General features: G+C 48.1%; 1 protein-coding gene across 2 annotated transcripts in view; it reads left to right on the forward strand.

Annotated features, from left to right (window-relative positions):
* The window catches only part of LOC137519253 (1-phosphatidylinositol 4,5-bisphosphate phosphodiesterase gamma-1-like), a 175,666-nt gene that overhangs the window by 46,108 nt on the left and 108,583 nt on the right, over window positions 1-20,975 (forward strand). For both annotated transcript variants that reach the window (XM_068238128.1, XM_068238127.1), the window contains exon 2: window positions 16,005-16,154. In XM_068238128.1, the coding sequence (XP_068094229.1) occupies window positions 16,005-16,154 (150 nt within the window). The remainder of the gene's footprint in view (window positions 1-16,004; window positions 16,155-20,975) is intronic.

Here is a 20,975-nt window from a genome sequence, read left to right on the forward strand (position 1 = left end):
CCAGTCTAGTAGCAGTGTTTCCTGCCTCTTAGGAGGATTTTATTTGCTCGTTGTCCCCAGTCTAGTAGCAGTGTTTCCTTCCTCTTAGGAGGATTTTATTGGCTTGTTGTCTCCAGTCTAGTAGCAGTGTTTCCTGCCTCTTAGGAGGATTTTATTGGCTCGTTGTCCCCAGTCTAGTAGCAGTGTTTCCTTCCTCTTAGGAGGATTTTATTGGCTCATTGTCCCCCAGTCTAGTAGCAGTGTTTCCTTCCTGTTAGGAGGATTTTATTTGCTCGTGTTCCCCAGTCTAGTAGCAGTGTTTCCTGCCTCTTAGGAGGATTTTATTGGCTTGTTGTCCCCAGTCTAGTAGCAGTGTTTCCTTCCTCTTAGGAGGATTTTATTGGCTTGTTGTCCCCAGTCTAGTAGCAGTGTTTCCTTCCTCTTAGGAGGATTTTATTGGCTTGTTGTCCCCCAGTCTAGTAGCAGTGTTTCCTGCCTCTTAGGAGGATTTTATTGGCTCCTTGTCCCCCAGTCTAGTAGCAGTGTTTCCTTCCTCTTAGGAGGATTTTATTGGCTTGTTGTCCCCCAGTCTAGTAGCAGTGTTTCCTTCCTCTTAGGAGGATTTTATTGGCTTGTTGTCCCCAGTCTAGTAGCAGTGTTTCCTGCCTCTTAGGAGGATTTTATTGGCTCCTTGTCCCCAGTCTAGTAGCAGTGTTTCCTTCCTCTTAGGAGGATTTTATTTGCTCGTGTTCCCCAGTCTAGTAGCAGTGTTTCCTTCCTCTTAGGAGGATTTTATTGGCTTGTTGTCCCCCAGTATAGTAGCAGTGTTTCCTTCCTCTTAGGAGGATTTTATTGGCTTGTTGTCCCCAGTCTAGTAGCAGTGTTTCCTGCCTCTTAGGAGGATTTTATTGGCTCCTTGTCCCCAGTCTAGTAGCAGTGTTTCCTTCCTCTAAGGAGGATTTTATTTGCTCGTGTCCCCCAGTCTAGTAGCAGTGTTTCCTGCCTCTTAGGAGGATATTATTGGCTTGTTGTCCCCCAGTCTAGTAGCAGTGTTTCCTGCCTCTTAGGAGGATATTATTGGCTTGTTGTCCCCCAGTCTAGTAGCAGTGTTTCCATCCTCTTAGGAGGATATTATTGGCTTGTTGTCCCCAGTCTAGTAGCAGTGTTTCCTGCCTCTTAGGAGGATATTATTGGCTTGTTGTCCCCCAGTCTAGTAGCAGTGTTTCCTTCCTCTTAGGAGGATGTTATTGGCTTGTTGTCCCCAGTCTAGTAGCAGTGTTTCCTGCCTCTTAGGAGGATGTTATTGGCTTGTTGTCCCCAGTCTAGTAGCAGTGTTTCCTGCCTCTTAGGAGGATATTATTGGCTCGTTGTCCCTAGTCTAGTAGCAGTGTTTCCCTTCCTCTTAGGAGGATGTTATTGGCTTGTTGTCCCCAGTCTAGTAGCAGTGTTTCCTGCCTCTTAGGAGGATGTTATTGGCTTGTTGTCCCCAGTCTAGTAGCAGTGTTTCCTGCCTCTTAGGAGGATATTATTGGCTTGTTGTCCCCAGTCTAGTAGCAGTGTTTCCTGCCTCTTAGGGGGATATTATTGGCTTGTTGTCCCCCAGTCTAGTAGCAGTGTTTCCTGCCTCTTAGGAGGATATTATTGGCTTGTTGTCCCCAGTCTAGTAGCAGTGTTTCCTGCCCCTTAGGAGGATATTATTGGCTTGTTGTCCCCAGTCTAGTAGCAGTGTTTCCTGCCTCTTAGGAGGATTTTATTGCCTCCTTGTCCCCCAGTCTAGTAGCAGTGTTTCCTGCCTCTTAGGAGGATATTATTGGCTTGTGGTCCCCAGTCTAGTAGCAGTGTTTCCCTTCCTCTTAGGAGGATGTTATTGGCTCGTTGTCCCCCAGTGTAGCAGCAGTGTTTCCTGCCTCTTAGGAGGATGTTATTGGCTTGTTGTCCCCAGTCTAGTAGCAGTGTTTCCTGCCTCTTAGGAGGATATTATTGGCTCGTTGTCCCCCAGTCTAGTAGCAGTGTTTCCTGCCTCTTAGGGGGATATTATTGGCTTGTTGTCCCCAGTCTAGTAGCAGTGTTTCCTGCCTCTTAGGAGGATGTTATTGGCTTGTTGTCCCCAGTCTAGTAGCAGTGTTTCCTTCCTCTTAGGAGGATTTTATTGACTCGTTGTCCCCCAGTCTAGTAGCAGTGTTTCCTGCCTCTTAGGAGGATATTATTGGCTTGTTGTCCCCAGTCTAGTAGCAGTGTTTCCTTCCTCTTAGGAGGATTTTATTGACTCGTTGTCCCCCAGTCTAGTAGCAGTGTTTCCTGCCTCTTAGGAGGATGTTATTGGCTTGTTGTCCCCCAGTCTAGTAGCAGTGTTTCCTGCCTCTTAGGAGGATGTTATTGGCTGGTTGTCCCCAGTCTAGTAGCAGTGTTTCCTGCCTCTTAGGAGGATTTTATTGGCTTGTTGTCCCCAGTCTAGTAGCAGTGTTTCCTGCCTCTTAGGAGGATTTTATTGGCTCCTTGTCCCCCAGTCTAGTAGCAGTGTTTCCTGCCTCTTAGGAGGATTTTGTTTCTCGGCCTGTAATCCAGTGCTAGCCAGCGATGGCTCCAAAGTCCTCCGGTCACTGGGTTACCATGGAAACCGCCCAGCCAGAGGCCCGACCCGATGGACTGTCCCGGCTTCCGGATTACTCCTCACAATGGCCAGCAGGAAGGAATGGCTTAGAGGCATTCTGCCGTAGAATGTTTGGAAACAATGTAGACGTCACCGATACTGGTGACATTTGTGCTGCTGACCCCCGGCTAGCAGGGGACCCCCTCCCCCTCCTGTGTGGCTGTAATCACCTCTGGTTAACACGTCTTGAGCTCTGATTGTTACATTATTGTTCTGTGAAATACTGTTTATTCATTCACACCAAAGTATTGTAACATTTATTTCTTCCAAAAAGATACATCTCATTTTCTGTGTCAGTACTGGAAATTAACATAATGGGTTTGGCTATACTGGAGGGATACTACATGGTGGGTGTGGCTATACTGGATGGGTACTACCTGATGGGTGGGGCTATACTGGGTGATACTACATGATGGGTGGGGCTATGCTGGAGGGGTACTACATGATGGGTGTGGCTATACTGGAGGGATACTACATGATAAGTGGGGCTATACTGAGGGATACTACATAATGGGTGTGGCTATACTGGAGGGATACTACCTGATGGGTGGGGCTATACTGGGGGATACTACATGATGGGTGGGGCTATACTGGAGGGGTGCTACATGATGGGTGTGGCTATACTGGAGGGGTGCTACATGATGGGTGTGGCTATGCTGGGGGATACTACATGATGGGTGTGGCTACACTGGAGAAGTACTACAGTGGGATGCGAAAGTTTGGGCAACCTTGTTAATCATAATTTTCCTGTATATATCGTTGGTTGTTGCAATGAAAATGTCAGGTAAATATATCATATAGGAGACACACACAGTGATATTTGAGAAGTGAATGAAGTTTATTGGATTTACAGAAAGTGCGCAATAATTGTTTAAACAAAATTAGGCAGGTGCATAAATTTGGTCACTGTTGTCATTTTTTTTTTTTTATTCCCAAATCTTTAGAAATTATCGTAACGCAAATTGGCTTGGTAAGCTCAGTGACCCCTGACCTACATACACAGCTGAATCCAATTATGAAAATTAGTATTTAAGGGGGTCAATTGTAAGTTTCCCTCTTCTTTTAAATTTATCTGAAGAGTAGCAACATGGAGGACTCAAAACAACTCTCAAATGACCTGAAGACAAAGATTGTTCACCATCACGGTTTAGGGGAAGGATACAGAAAGCTGTCTCTGAGATTTCAGCTGTCTGTTTCCACAGTTAGGAACATATTGAGGAAATGGAAGACCACAGGCTCAGTTCAAGTTATGGCTCGAAGTGGCAGACCAAGAAAAATCTTGGATAAACAGATGCGATGAATGGTGAGAACAGTCAGAGTCAACCCACAGACCAGCACCAAAGTGTAATGGATTGCGGAGACACCGCCGCGCGGCTGTCTCCGCGTTCAGACTGGCGGTTTCCGCACAGCAGCATGCGTCTGGTTTGTCTGAGCCTAGTAGTGCACACAGATGGAGAGCTACGCGCGCGCGCTAGGAGGCAGGACCTTTATGCCAATAGGAGAGGGATCAGCTGATCAGGATGATCAGCCGATCCCATCGTAGTAGGTGATTGGCTAAGTGGGGCTGGGCGGCGCTGAGGAGCGCTGCTCGATATATACATCTTGCCTGTCAGTTGCTGGTTGTCTGCCGTTGCGAATACTAACGTGTGAGCACTCAGACCAGTCAGATCCCACAGTGTGTTAGAACCAGGAGGACCTGGGAATTCACACTTAGCCAGATTACGTTTGTGTTATATGTTAGACCAGTTCCAGGGTGTTGTGACCACGGACCTCACACCCAAGCTTAGGGATACTGTGTCATTGCTGTGTTATACTTTAGACCAGTTCCAGGCTGTCGAGACCACGGATCTCACACCCAAGCTTAGGGATACTGTGTCATTGCTGTGTTATACCTTAGACCAGTTCCAGGGTGTTGTGACCAAGGACCTCACACCCAAGCTTAGGGACTCTGTGTCAATACTGTGTTATACTCTAGACTAGTTCCCGGGTGTCGAGATCAAGGAGCTCACACCCCAGTCTAGGACTGTTATATTTATAATTTATGACCATTTGCTCTGTCGACCTTTCTCTTGCTTTCTGATTCGGTACCTCTGCATATCTGTCTATCTGTTGTCGACCTGGCCTGCCCGACCACCCTAGCTGTCACTCTCTCTGAGTGTTCAGTTTACCAGTATTAGCAGTGACACCATTCCTCCAGGTGTCAGCTGCAACCAGGACTCCCGCACCTCAGAGAGTCCGGCCTGTTAGCAGCCAGTAGTCACTTCCTTTGGCTGCAGTACAGTTTACCATCTAATACTGTTATCCCTGGTTACCAGGCTCTCACTATCTAAGAGATAGTTTCTGCACTGCCCAGAGCCACCTGCCCCTCAGGTGGCTCTTAGGCCCGGTTCACATTAGCGGTCGCCGTCCGGAATCGCCGTGCCGGAGCCGGACCGCATGCAGAACGGACGGAACGGACGCACGGCATAGCAATGAAAGTCTATGCGTCCGTTCACATGCGTCCGTTTCGTCCGGACCGGATCCGGACTCCGGCATAAGACCCAACATGCGCTATTTTTTGGTCCGGCTCCTCCGGCAGACGTATTCGGAGCGGAGCCGGACTGCATCATCCGGCCAATACAAACCAATGAGAACCGGAGAGCGCACAACACACTGGCTATAAAATCCGGATGTTCTACCCCACTTCCTATGCGTATTGTAGCGGCGATTTTGGATGGGGACACATGGGCAAGCATTTTGGAGTGGAGCAGCAGTGACTTTAAACGTGCTGGAGATGTTGGCAGTATGTCGGAGGTGGAGGTGAGTGCTAAACAGCGGAGGGCCTGATTCCACAGGTCCACCTTCTGCTGACCTCTCAGACCCCAACATTTTTATTTTATTTCTACTCTCTTTTGCCAAACGGATCCGGATCGCATCCTGATGTACACCTGATGCAAACTGACCGGATCCGGATCGGATCCGGATCAGAACCGTACGGTTCCGATCCGGATCCGGTCCGGATCCGGGCAGGTCATCCGGTCCGTTTGGCAGAGAACCGCAAGTGTGAACCGGGCCTTAGCTGAGTCACTTATATCTCCCGCTCCTCGGGAGATAGCCTACAGTTCATCAAACACATTAACTCATTAGGTGTCCAGAGGTTAGTCATACATGTATTATTGGTGATTCTGCAGATCATCCATAATCAAGTATACATCTGTATTGTTGATGATTCTGCAGATCATCAACAATCAGATTCTCTCTGTGTGCTGACACCTATCGTTACACAAAGACCTACAACATCATCTTGCTGCAGATGGAGTCACTGTGCATCGTTCATCCATTCGGTGCACTTTACAGAAGGAGATGCTATATGTGAGAGTGATGCAGAGGAAGCCTTTTCTCTACCCACAGCACAAACAGAGCTGCTTGAGGTATATGGAATAAGGTGCTGTGGATTGATGAAACTAAAATTGCTATTGCTCCGTTGTTATTGCCTGATGAAGCGGGATCAAACCGCGAAACGCGTTGCATATTTGGAGTTCCTAAATACAATATATTGACTGTGTTTACTACAGTCATTGTGTGTCTACTTGGAGGAGGTAAGTCCACCACTACCTCCTCTATTTACCAAGAATTTGGTTTTTAAGCTCACTTACCGTATTTTTCGGACCATAAGACGCACTTTTTTTCTCCCAAAACTGGGGAGAAAAAGTAACTGCGTCTTATGGTCCGAATATACCATGGGTATGGTCCGGAGTGCCCAGATTTTCAATAGATCACACTGGCTAATATGAGCAAATAGTGCCGAGCCTGAATCGGCACTCGAGGAGGCTTTATTACCTTGATACATAAATCCTCAGAGGTCATTCAGAGCATCCTGCGCTATTAGGAAGAGCCAGTAATTTAAAATGCTTTAATTTGACTGGCCCGATGGTCTCTGAGGCAGGATGATGGCTGTGTCATTGGACCAATCACTGTACAGTCACTGCACAGCGATTGGCCCAATGGCAGAGCCATGATCCCGCCTCCGAGACCATCGGATCCAGTAAAATAAAAGCATTTTAAAATTAACAGCTTTTCCCTCAAAGCCCGCTCCTTGCAGATGAGGTGAATCGCCTGTCACGACCCGCACTTCCCACTGAGAGAGGAGGCAGAGAAACGTCCAAAAGCTGCAGGGCAGGCAGAGCACACAGGATTCATGGCAACGGGCTGAGTGATCCAGAGCCGTCTCAGCTGAAGAGCGTCAGCTGCTTTACAGGGACACTGGATCATAACCTCAGCCTCTCCTTCTCTTTCTGGCTGGAAACAAGTATCAGATTTTTTTCCAGCTTTTTGTCCTCTAAACCCAGGTGCGTCTTATGGTCCGGAGCGTCTTATAGTCCGAAAAATACGGTAGCTTCCTTTTATCCTTTTGGCGCCTCTGTTCTCCTGCATATTGCAGAGGAACAGGTACAACGTTCTGGAATGGCCATCTCAGTCCCCAGACCTGAATATAATTGAAAATCTGTGGTGTGAGCTAAAGAGAGCTGTCCATGCTCGGAAGCCATCAAACCTGAATGGACTAGAGATGTTTTGTAAAGAGGAATGGTCCAAAATACCTTCACCCAGAATCCAGACTCTCATTGGAACCTGCAGGAAACATTTAGAGGCTGTAATTTCTGCAAAAGTAGGATCTACTAAATATTGATTTCATTTCTTTTTTGTGGTGCCCAAATTTATGCACCTGCCTAATTTTGTTTAAACAATTATTGCGCACTTTATGTAAATCCAATAAACTTCATTTCACTTCTTAAATATCACTGTGTGTCTTTTATATGATATATTTAACTGACATTTTTGATTGTAACAACCAACGATTTATACAGGAAAATCATGAGAATAAACTTCTGGTGGTTTGCGTTCGCGGAGAACCGCAAACTTTTCCAGAAGTTCGGTTCGCCCCCATAATGCACCGTTAGGGTCAATTTTGACCCTCTACATCACAGTCAACAGGCACATTGTAGCCAATCAGGCTACACTCCCTCCTGGAGCCACTCCCCCCCTTATAAAAGGCAGGCCATTTTACTCACTCGTGTGCTGCTGCTGCTGCTGCTCCAGACTCTCGTAGAGAAAGATTAGTTAGGCTGTTATAGGCTTCTTAGCTTGCTCCTGGCTGATTCTTATTGCTAAAATAGCACCCCACAACAGCTCTTTTGAGAGCTAATCTTGTTCTTGTGATCTATTTTTTTTCTGTGTGTCCCACTGACACTTGTGTTGCATAGACAGCCTTGATAATCCATACTATGTGTGTGTCACTGCCAGGCCCAGCACATTCAGTGACTACCTGTGTGTGTGACAGGTGCACATTGTAATACCCATTACTGCATATACCTACCTACCTGTTGTTCACAGTGCACCTACCTACCTACATGAGCTGAGCGCACGCAGTGTCACTGTGCCTGTCCAGTATCTGTCTGTGTGTGACAGGTGCACATTGTAATACCCATTACTGCATATACCTACCTACCTGTTGTTCACAGTGCACCCACTATATGAGTGTCTTGGGGGTGGCACACCAAAGATAATAAGGTTGTTGCTTCATTGTGGACAGACCAAATTTGATCAGCAGGACAGTCACTGTTCTGTCATTCAGCTACCTCAGCCCGGCAACCATATGGGCTGGAAAGCCGCCATCACCTGCACTCTCATCATGGTGCGCACCAGTCCAGCATGGCCGTCACTACACAAACAGCTGTTTGCAGTCACTGCATACCTTTCACTGCATCTGTGACTGCACATTGTATTATACTTGGCAGTCAGTGCATACCTTTCACTTGAATGGATGGCAGACTTGCCCTCCATAACAGATTCTTGTTAAAGGATTTACATTTGATTCATCTCATATACAGCAGGGCCTCGAAAGTCCTCCTGTATTGTTATTTTTGGTCACTACCTCGGGACGTGCATGCCTGCCTGCTGCCTTCCTTGGATGTGTGGTGGTGTAGCCATTTCTTAGGCTCCCACTCCGAACCGGAATCAAACCAGGATTCCCCGGCCATTACCCGCCGTGGTCACTCGCAATGGCAGACTTGCCCTCCATAAAAGATTCTCAATGCAGGTACTGAACAGCAAGCAGAACAAGTATTTAAAAAAATAGACGTAAGCTTTATCAATGGTAGAGAAAGAGCCATTGAAAGTTGATAAGGCAGTCAGACATTACCTGATATCACTGAGGAAGAGCAATCTCGCCATGTTGCGCAGTAGTCCAGCACGGCCGTCACTACGCAAACAGCTGTTTGTGGTGCGTTACACAGTGAGTTTGGTGTGTCAGTGTGAAGCAGAACTCTAATTACACTCCCTGATTGATGTATACCCATGCAAGATGTGTTAAAGCACTTTAGGCCTGCAATTTAATATTCAATGTGATTTCTGCCCTTAAAACGCTGCTGTGCGTCACATCCAGATTTTTCCCCGGGACTTTTGGCGTCTATCCCACTCCGCCATGCCCCCCTCCAGGTGTTAGACCCCCTGAAACAACTTTTCCATCACTTTTGTGGCCAGCATAAATTTTTCTAGTTTTCATAGTTCGCCTCCCCATTGAAGTCTATTGCAGTTCGCGAAAGTTTGCACGAACCGAACATTGGCGGGAAGTTAGCGAACCTAAAATCGGAGGTTCGGGCCATCTCTATTGATAATTTACCGCATGAGAAAAATCTAATTTTGAATTCACTAAGGTGTTATAGATTTATTGAACGTTTTATAGATAAGACATTCGATAAATCTATAACACCTTAGTGAATTCAAAATTAGATTTTACCCATGAGGTAAATTATCAAAGTTTGATAAAGTGTTTGATAACGCTTAGTGAATTGAGGCCATTGTGTGGATAGCAGTGTCGCAGCAAAGGGGCGTGTCCATGAAGCATTGTACTCTGTGTCGTGACTGTGACGCGAAGGGGCGCGTCCCTGAAGCATTGTGCTCTGTCATGTGACTGTGACGCTGCTGTACATCAATAAACAGGAAATCGCATGCTGGGTGCAGCTTCCAGGCTCTGAGAATTTCCCTCTGTGATGTTTGTGGTGGTGAAATCTTCATTATATATTATGAAGTCATGATACAGTCTGTGGATATTGCTTGTTCTCATCAGTGATCTGGATTCCCAGAATATTGTACCATGACAGCCATCAGTTAAGGAAGAGGCTTCTGGATCCGGATAATATTGTTCACTGGATAACTGAAAGGGTACCTAAAGTGAAGAAAAGATGCCAGTTTAACTTGAAGCTTCTTCCAGCCCCCTGATCTCCTCCTTGTCCCACGCCGTCATTTTGCGCTGCTCAGTTCTGCGGCAGCGGCCGTCTGAAAGCTGTCCGACTTGGCCAGTGGCGGGCTACTGTGCGTACCTCCTCAGTTGCAGTCCTGTATCCAGCACCGTTCTGTGTATGGGTACTTTCAATTTTAATGGTCTGCGCAAGTGCAGAATGCTCCCGGCCATGGGCTGCGATCAGGAGGTGTGCGGCCACGCATGCAGCTGTCAGAAGGGCTTATCGGAGGAGTGAGAAATAATGGGAGTACCAGGTAAGTATCTTTTACCTTGCTTTAGGTTCCCTTCAAAGATGAACTTTACTTACCGTATAGACTCGCATATAAGCCAACCCGTGTATAAGCCGAGGTACCCACTTTTCCCTCAGACACCAGGAAAAGTGATTGACTCATGTATAATCCCCTCCCCAATGTAGCCCCCTCCACAGTAGCCAGATGTGCCTCCAGTACAAGTCAGCCCCCCTCCCCATAGCCAAATGTGCCCCAGGATCATACAGCTGTGTCTCAGGACGCCACCAGGTGGCGTCATAGATATGAGACACAGCAATTGACGCACAGGAAGAATCCCCGATCATTGCACCGCTGACACGTTGCTTGCACGCTCCGCTCCACAAGCCGGGGGACACATGTAGCCTTGAGCAGAGCACTCTGCACACCATGTTACAGGGGATGGGGGGGACACAGCAGGGAGCAAGCTGGCAAGAGCAGGATCACTAGTGCACAATCCTTACACTCCTCTGCCAGTAACAAAACCTGCTCCACCATCCGTTCTGCTCCACTGACTCGCATATAAGCCGAGGGGGTCACTTTTCAGCACATCGTTTATGATGAAAAACTAGGCTTATACGCGAGTATATACAGTATTTAGTCAGCATTTACCCATTGTAAAATCTTTCCTCACCCTGATTTACATTCTGCAATGTATCACAGCTGGCAAAATCGTTACTGCTGGCAGGTGCATCATTGCAGAATGTTCGGTTACTGGAAGTTCTGAAACACTAGATCTCCCAGAGTGCTGTGGGAGGATAATTCTGCATAATAAACAGCCTAAGCTATGACATCACTGGGAGGGCGGGGCTGCGTAAGAATTTACCAGCAACACAGTGCAAAGCTTTAGGAAGTGTTTCTGATGCAGAATTACATTCTGCTAAATGTTGTTACGGTGCCTTCTTCAGACAACCTTGTTCTGTTTATTCTTATATAACTCGTACATCCAAAGCCAGCATGCAGCTTGTTTTACTAATACAAAGCAATGGGCATGAATCACTAAGCTTTTTCACCTGCTTTCCTCTGTTTTCACCTTATCTTTGTTACATTTTTAAGCTACCAAAGAGCAAAAGTATAAAATAATTAAAATAAGAAAAGTAATATTGAATGAAGTTAAACAGAGACTTTGGCCTAGTGCACACCAAAACCCGCTAGCAATCCGCAAAATGCTAGCAGATTTTGAAACGCTTTTTCTTCTTTTTTTGTAGCGTTTCAGCTAGCATTTTGCGGTTTTGTGTAGCGGTTTTGGTGTAGTAGATTTCATGTATTGTTACAGTAAAGCTGTTACTGAACAGCTACTGTAACAAAAAACGCCTGCAAAACCGCTCTGAACTGCCGTTTTTCAGAGCGGTTTGCGGTTTTCCTATACTTAACATTGAGGCAGAAACGCATCCGCAATCCAAAATCTGCAGCAGCCCGGGAGTATGCGTTTCTGCAAAACGCCTCCCGCTCTGGTGTGCACCAGCCCATTGAAATACATTACCCTAGCGGATCCGCACCCGTAAGCAGATCGCAAACCGCAGCGGAAACGCTCCGGTGTGCACTAGGCCTTTGAGTGATTGTTTTGCTTGTAAATGGCCTGAAAGGTAATTTTTATCAGTTAGGTGATAGATAAAGCATTTGTGAGAAGTTTTGTGAATAGAGCCCAACGGCCCTTGGTTCGTAAAGCATTACCGCATGCGGAAAACAGCTGACTTTACCGAGCACTTAGGAAAGTGTCAATTCATAAAAGCTGTTACTGCATGAAAAGCTGAAATTCCCGAGCAGTGCAGTAGATTACCGCCTTGTGCAGTGATAACCTCTACACATGTCAGTAACTGTCAATTCGTAAAGATTAGAACAGGTGATAAAGCACAGAAACAATACCGCCTGCTTTGAATGGGTGATAAGAGAGTGATAGGTGAGGGGGACTGTGTGATGTTAATGGAGACTCAGCAGAAGCAGTGAGATCTCCCCCCAGGAAGCAGCAGAGCGATCGGAACAAGCAAGGCTTCCCCTGAATACCCTGGGCTGTGTTTTAACCTCTTGGGTACCTGTTTTTCAGCTGTGTATTTGTCTGGAGGTGAACATCAAAAGCCAGGCATGTGTAAAGTTTCTTGAAGTTCTTCTGAGCTGCGGCAATTAGATTGTTTAGAAAGACTAATAGACAGATTCAGCGTAGATTCAGGGCAAACAGAGGCAGTATTACAAAACATGCACATCTAAAGGGAAGTTGGGGATACCTCTTTTATTGTAATGCTGTCTCTGCAGGGAGAACAGCCAAATGTAACAACAGCCAGATACTCTTCTCATGTTACCGACAGTTTAGCTCAGTAAATTCCCGCATTTCTATCCCAGCTGGGAAAATGTTTATGAATTAGCACACAGAAGTCTAAGGCCCCGTTCACACTTGCGGTTTAGTAAAAACCGCACCGGATGTCCGGACCGCACCGTATCCGGACCGGACCTGATCCGTACGGTTCCTATTCGGATCCGGTCCGTTTGCACCCGGTTTCCGTGCGGTGTGAACACGGTTGCGGTCCGGATCCGGTTTCTTAAGGAGATAACATCCTTTTAATTACCTGGGGTCTGGGAGGTCAGTAGAAGGGTCTGGGGTCATTGTTGGAGACAGGTGGACGTGTGGAGACCATCCGTGGATACAGAGACTGCAGTTGGGACCATGGATCCAGGCATTTTTTACTCGTAAACCTGGGAATTCTCTCTGTTGTTCGCCTCCTTCAGACATATCAGACATGTTGCTGGCAAAAAGAGCTCCAGCATGAAATCGCTGCTGCCCCACTCTTCGCTGGGCCCATGTGGTCCCCATCCAAAATGCATAGGAAGTGGGGTAGAACGTCCGGTTTTTGTAGCCAGTGTGTTGTGCGCTCTCCGGCTCTCATTGCTTTGTATTGGCCGGATGGTGCAGTCCGGCTCCGCTCCGGATACGGCTGCCGGAGGAGCCGGACCAAAAAATAGCGCATGTTGGAACGGACGCCGGAGTCCGGATCCGGCCCGGATCCGGTCCGGCTCCGGTCCGGCAGAACGGACGCATGTGAACGGACGCATAGGCTTTCATTGCCATGCCGTGCGTCTGTTCCGTCCGTTCTGAAAGCGGTCCGGCTCCGGCACGGCGATTCCGGACGGCCACCGCTAATGTGAACCGGGCCTTAAATACCAAATGCGATATTTTCACGACCAGATTTTTTTACCGCACAGCCATTTATGAATTAACACCAATGTCTTTAACGTGATCAAACGTTAGTTCCAACAACCAGATACATCCTCCTGAGTACTTCTTGTAAACTCTGGGAAGTCTGATCATAAATCCACGACTCATTCAGAAAAGAGGAAACAGCAGATTCAGTATTTTTTAGACGGAACAGAGATGAGTACATCACATTCAGCCTAAATCACGCATGCTCAAACACTGATCTGTGTTCAGTCCTAGAACAAATGGAACCCCAGATGAGAGGGAAAGTCCTAGAACAAATGTTTTTAAGAATTTAAAGGGAACCAGAGGTGAGAGGTATATGGAGGCTGCCATATTTATTTCCTTTTAAACAATACCAGTTGCCTGGCAGTCCTGCTGATCCTGTGTCTCTAATACTTTTAGCCATAGACCCTGAACAAGCATGCAGATCAGGTGCTCTGACTCAGCTGACTCCAATTTTACTGGATTAGCCATATGCTTTTTCCAGGGTTTCGACTCAGACACTTCTTATGCAATGGGCAAACACTGACTAAATCATTTATACATAATTATTGTAAAAATTAAGCACTTTTTTATTACATTATTTTCACTGGAGTTCCTCTTTAAGCCACACCCCTGGCACACCCCCAGTCACACATACCATAAATATATCATAAGAAAAATATGTTGTTTTATAATTCAGACCACACTGATCCTTTCTATCCTGTTTCATTTTCCTTCCTGTTAACATTTGAAAATAAAAAATACATCAATGTAAAGGTTGGGAATTAAAGCGGAATATAACCCTGCATTTCAACTTTGCTCTAAAACATTATTTACAGTATATTATATGCAACCAGCATTTTTTTTTTTTACTAGACCAGCATTGGAAGGGTTACACAGAGCTTTCAAGTTCCTGGACAGAACTGCAGACGCATCCGAAGCTGACATAGATACATTTTGTTTACATAAATGTATCTAAGTGTGGAATGTGACTCACTCTCTCTGACTGAGAAGGAGCTGGAGGACAGCCAAAGAGTGTGTAACATTTATCACTTGTTACATTCTATTTAGTTAAATGTATCTAAATGAACTTCTGCATATCTCTCCACGGAACTTTAAACCTCTGTGTTTAACCCTTCCAATGCTGGTCTAGTAAAAAAAAATGCTAGTTGCATATAATATGTTGTAAATAATGTTTTAGAGCAAAGTTCAAATGCAGGGTTATATTCCGCTTTAAGTTTAATCAATTAAACACTTTTTTCAGTAGAAAATTCATATATTTACATAAATCTGTACATCAGTCCTGAAAGAGGGACACATGAGGGAGAAAGAGGGACAGAGGGAGATATGTTCCTGTTGCGTGGCCTCGGCAGTGATGGCGTCAGGTGCTGGAGATGTCAGATCACACTTGTATTGGGTGTGTCGGGAGGAGGCGTGGGACAGCCGCTAATGATTATTTTACAGGGGAAATAAAGCTCTTTTGTCTCTGTTACAAACCCTTTCTTTTCCTGGGAGTTCCACAGCGCAGCCGACACAATCCTCTATTCTCCGTGAGTGTCAGAGGTAGTCACCTGACCGTCCCAGGGGATTGTGGAGGATTGGTGTTCGGGCGTGGCGCAGCAGAGAAGCCAAGGACCCCATTGTTTGTGCTGCCTCTGGCTGCCTATATAACCGTACAAAGGCTTTACAATATATCTGCAGAAGCACCAGGATTCTCATAGTCTGTTATAGCGTAGTACACATGCCACCTAGAGGGGTGGTTGTTGGGTTCAAGGGGTACCTGGAATCCACGGGCAACCCTACATACAGTCTAATCCTCAGTCGAGGTCTACATAGGCTTTCTCCTCCATACATTTCCTTATAAATCTCCAGATATCATCCATCTCGAGACCTTCGCTCCTCCCAAGAGTCCCTCTAGTTGTCCAGCCTGGTCAACTCTTCGCACTCTCACATTCAGGACTTCTCACGAGTGTCACCTCGCTCCCACAGCCTGTCCCTCATGTTCCAAGCCTGAAAATTTTCAAACATTCTCTCAAAACACCCCTTGTCAGACAGGCGTATCATTTGTTACATCTAGAATTTAAGGCTCATTGCCTTGTCCACCCACCATATCCCCACTACACTCTATTGACTGACCGCAAGTATGGTTGCTAAGGTTGCAAGGAAGACCAGGTTGAGGTCAATTCCAGATTTGAAAATTCAGAGCTTGCTGCGGATTGAAATGGAACAATCATTTGTAATTCAATTCAAGCATTTTATTGTCATCCTGCAACACAATAAAGTTACTTTTTATGACTTCACCACAGACCACAGTGCATATAAAGAACATAGTGGAAGTTATAAGGAACATAGTGATAGTAACAAAGGTAGAAATAGGGGACTTATACAAGTATGCCAGGTATTACAAATATTTAATCAATTTGTACACAGTGATAATATTTTCAGCGTTTACAAGTTTATGGCAGATGGGAAAAAGCTGTTTTTCAGTCTGTTTGTATGCGGATTGATCTAAAGTGTTTACCTGATGGAAGGAGCTCAAGCGGGGCGTTTCCCGGGTAAATTAAAGGAAGATTTGTGCAGCGATAAGGTATGCGTATGGTAAATGTGTAATGATGCTGGATTTTAATTACTGACACATATGATCTCGTTGCTTTGCAGTTGATATCCGGGAGATAAAAGAGATCCGACCAGGGAAGAATTCGCGAGATTTTGAGCGGTACCCGGAAGATGCGCGGAAAGTGGACTCCTCCCTCTGCTTCATCATATTGTACGGCGCGGACTTCAGACTGAAGACCCTCAGCGTTGCAGGTATGTGAGAGTTCGCTGCTATATATTAGACATAGATATGGGGGTATTACAGCGCTGCATGCTGGGTAATAGCCGATCAGCTGATAGGATCCATAAGCAGGAGTTCTAGGGTGGGCTGTGCCCGCTGAGGGATGTGGAGTGATGACAGAGGCATGATGGGAAAGGTGAGGTTTTCCTGCAGGAATAGAACATATACTTTCACATCATGGAAAGCGATCATTATTTAGTCGTAAGGCAAACACATCGCCCACCTTCCAGCCATAACCTGTGTCTGGAATACTCACCCTGCGATCTGCGCCCTCCTCCACAATTACGAGATGTTTATTTGTAACACATTGCCCAGCTTCCAGCCATAACCTGTGCCCAGAATACTCACCCTGCGGTTTTCGCCCTCCTCTACGGCTCCCATCTGTTTATTTGTAACACATCCTCCATCCATCCAGAACCTGTGCCCAGAATACTCGCCCTGCGGTTTTCGCCCTCCTCCACAGCTCCCAGCTGTTTATTTGTGGAGCTGGGCGGGGCTGCAGGCAAACATCGGAGGTGCAGCATGAAAATACTCATAATAACTCTAACTGCAGCCGGTACAGCTAACTGACACTTCTTTAGAATGGTCAGCGAGGCTTTAAGGGGAACCTGAAATAAGAAAAAAAAAATAGTTTCACTTACCTGGGGCTTCTGCCAGCCCCCTGCAGCTTCCCTGTGCCCGTGCCGTTACCAAATGATCCTCCGGTCCCCCGCCACAGCTCAGTTTTGATTCTAGCAGTCGATGACCACAGCGCCTGCATGGCCTTGGCCGCGCACATCCTCGTTCATGCTTCCGTAGCCAGGTGCGTCCCGCGCAGGCGCAGTGACCGTCTGCCTGCAAGTCGGTGGTAACAAAACTTAGCCGCGGCGGGGACTGGAGGGTTGTTCCAGGATGGCGCGGGGTGTGCAAGCCCCAAATAAGTGAAACTCTTTTTTTTAAAGTTATTTCAGGTTCCCTTTAACAATTCAAGTTGATGCAAATGCTATGCCAATCTTAGGTGAATGTACAAAATTTCCGTTGTTACGTGAAACAGATTCTGATTGGTCGCAGTGAGCCATTGCAGCAGTTCACCACCAGTGTTACCACGAATCAGGGCTACTGTGGCGGAAACACATGGGGGAACATTATGGCGGGATGAGATGGGGGCCCCTGTGGCCAGGGGCGTAGCAATAGGGGGTGCAGAGGTAGCGACCGCACCGGGGCCCTTGGGCCAGAGGGGCCCCGAAGGGTCCACCCTCTATCACAGTATTAGCTCTCTATTGGTCCTGTGCTGGTAATAATCACTTCTATAGATGCTTTGAATAGTAGTAATCCTTAACACACAGTTCCCAATCCCCTTCTTGCACCTCTGACACTGGGGTTGTCCTTGGCAAGTTTTGGTGCGCTGTATCAATTGCTATGTATAAAGTTCTTGGGGGGCCCCATGTAAAACCTGCACCAGGGCCCACAGCTCCTTAGCTACGCCACTGCCTGTGGCGGGATCAGATTGGGGCTACGAGATGCAGAGTTTCTGTGGTCTCAGTTGGTGGAAAATGATGGTATCCCCATGAGAGTTCTAGTGATGTTTTAGTGATAGAGGAATTGCTGTAATGTTCTGGCTGCCTTTGCTATATTGATCTGTTCACTGATCACACGGGAGAGGTAACGGCACAATCACTGCCTACATAATGCACGGAACACACTTTCCACCGCACACCGGATATTACCTTCCTCGTTTATAGAACACTGGAATATTCATGGAAAACAATCACCTGAGTTTCCTCTGCTTATGTCCATACCGTCCTCCTGAGTGGTTGTCACATAGAAACCGCACTAAGGAATTATATCCCAAATAAACAACTCTGATAGCAGCTGTGCACCTCTCCATACAGGCTTACACCTCTCCTGCCTGCAGCTGTGCACCTCTCCATACAGGCTTACACCTCTCCCCCCTGCAGCTGTGCACCTCTCCATGCAGGCTTACACCTCTCCTGTCTGCAGCTGTGCACCTCTCCATACAGGCTTACACCTCTCCTGCCTGCAGCTGTGCACCTATCCATACAGGCTTACACCTCTCCTGCCTGCAGCTGTGCACCTCTCCATACAGGCTTACACCTCTCCTGCCTGCAGCTGTGCACCTATCCATACAGGCTTACAGCTCTCCTGCCTGCAGCTGTGCACCTCTCCATACAGGCTTACACCTCTCCTGCCTGCAGCTGTGCCCCTATCCATACAGGCTTACACCCTTCCTGCCTGCAGCTGTGCACCTCTCCATACAGGCTTACACCTCTCCTGCCTGCAGCTGTGCACCTATCCATACAGGCTTACACCTCACCCGCCTGCAGCTGTGCACCTCTCCATACAGGCTTACACCTCTCCTGCCTGCAGCTGTGCACCTCTCCTGCCTGCAGCTGTGCACCTATCCATACAGGCTTACACCTCTCCTACCTGCAGCTGTGCATCCCTCCATACAGGCTTACACCTCTCCTGCCTGCAGCTGTGCACCTATCCATACAGGTTTACACCTCTCCTCCCTGCAGCTGTGCACCTCTTCATACAGGCTTACACCTCTCCTGCCTGCAGCTGTGCACCTTTCCATACAGGCTTACACCTCTCCTGCCTGCAGCTGTGCCCCTATCCATACAGGCTTACACCTCTCCTCCCTGCAGCTGTGCACCTCTCCATACAGGCTTACACCTCTCCTGCCTGCAGCTGTGCCCCTATCCATACAGGCTTACACCTCTCCTGCCTGCAGCTGTGCACCTATCCATACAGGCTTACACCTCACCCGCCTGCAACTGTGCACCTCTCCATACAGGCTTACACCTCTCCTGCCTGTAGCTGTACACCTCTCCATACAGGCTTACACCTCTCCCCCCTGCAGCTGTGCACCTATCCATACAGGCTTACACCTCTCCCCCCTGCAGCTGTGCACCTATCCATACAGACTTACACCTCTCCTGCCTGCAGCTGTGCACCTCTCCATACAGGCTTACACCTCTCCCGCCTGCAGCTGTGCACCTCTCCATACAGGCTTACACCTCTCCCCTCTGCAGCTGTGCACCTCTCCATACAGGCTTACACCTCTCCTGCCTGCAGCTGTGCACCTATCCATACAGGCTTACACCTCTCCTCCCTGCAGCTGTGCACCTCTCCATACAGGCTTACACCTCTCCCCCCTGCAGCTGTGCACCTCTCCATACAGGCTTACACCTCTCCCCTCTGCAGCTGTGCACCTCTCCATACAGGCTTACACCTCTCCTGCCTGCAGCTGTGCACCTCTCCATACAGGCTTACACCTCTCCCCCCTGCAGCTGTGCACCTATCCATACAGGCTTACACCTCTCCTGCCTGCAGCTGTGCACCTCTCCATACAGGCTTACACCTCTCCTGCCTGCAGCTGTACACCTCTCCATACAGGCTTACACCTCTCCCGCCTGCAGCTGTGCACCTATCCATACAGGCTTACACCTCTCCTGCCTGCAGCTGTGCACCTCTCCATACAGGCTTACACCTCTCCTGCCTGCAGCTGTGCACCTATCCATACAGGCTTACACCTCTCCTGCCTGCAGCTGTGCACCTATCCATACAGGCTTACACCTCTCCTGCCTGCAGCTGTGCACCTATCCATACAGGCTTACACCTCTCCTCCCTGCAGCTGTGCACCTATCCATACAGGCTTACAGCTCTCCTGCCTGCAGCTGTGCACCTATCCATACAGGCTTACACCTCTCCCCCCTGCAGCTGTGTGCCTCTCCATACAGGCTTACACCTCTCCTGCCTGCAGCTGTTGTGCACCTCTCCATACAGGCTTACACCTCTCCTCCCTGCAGCTGTGCACCTATCCATACAGGCTTACACCTCCCCCCCCCCCCTGCAGCTGTGCACCTCTCCATACAGGCTTACACCTCTCCCCCTGCAGCTGTGCACCTATCCATACAGGCTTACACCTCTCCCCCCTGCAGCTGTGCACCTCTCCATACAGGCTTACACCTCTCCTGCCTGCAGCTGTGCACCTATCCATACAGGCTTACACCTCTCCTGCCTGCAGCTGTGCACCTCTCCATACATGCTTACACCTCTCCTGCCTGCAGCTGTGCACCTCTCCATACAGGCTTACACCTCTCCCCTCTGCAGCTGTGCACCTCTCCATACAGGCTTACACCTCTCCTGTCTGCAGCTGTGCACCTATCCATACAGGCTTACACCTCTCCTGCCTGCAGCTGTGCCCCTATCCATACAGGCTTACACCTCTCCTCCCTGCAGCTGTGCACCTCTCCATACAGGCTTACACCTCTCCTGCCTGCAGCTGTGCCCCTATCCATACAGGCTTACACCTCTCCTGCCTGCAGCTGTGCACCTATCCATACAGGCTTACACCTCACCCGCCTGCAACTGTGCACCTCTCCATACAGGCTTACACCTCTCCTGCCTGTAGCTGTACACCTCTCCATACAGGCTTACACCTCTCCCCCCTGCAGCTGTGCACCTATCCATACAGGCTTACACCTCTCCCCCCTGCAGCTGTGCACCTATCCATACAGACTTACACCTCTCCTGCCTGCAGCTGTGCACCTCTCCATACAGGCTTACACCTCTCCCGCCTGCAGCTGTGCACCTCTCCATACAGGCTTACACCTCTCCCCTCTGCAGCTGTGCACCTCTCCATACAGGCTTACACCTCTCCTGCCTGCAGCTGTGCACCTATCCATACAGGCTTACACCTCTCCTCCCTGCAGCTGTGCACCTCTCCATACAGGCTTACACCTCTCCCCCCTGCAGCTGTGCACCTCTCCATACAGGCTTACACCTCT

The sequence above is a fragment of the Hyperolius riggenbachi genome, chromosome 5 (assembly GCF_040937935.1).
Source record: "Hyperolius riggenbachi isolate aHypRig1 chromosome 5, aHypRig1.pri, whole genome shotgun sequence".
Taxonomy (NCBI): Eukaryota; Metazoa; Chordata; class Amphibia; order Anura; family Hyperoliidae; genus Hyperolius; species Hyperolius riggenbachi.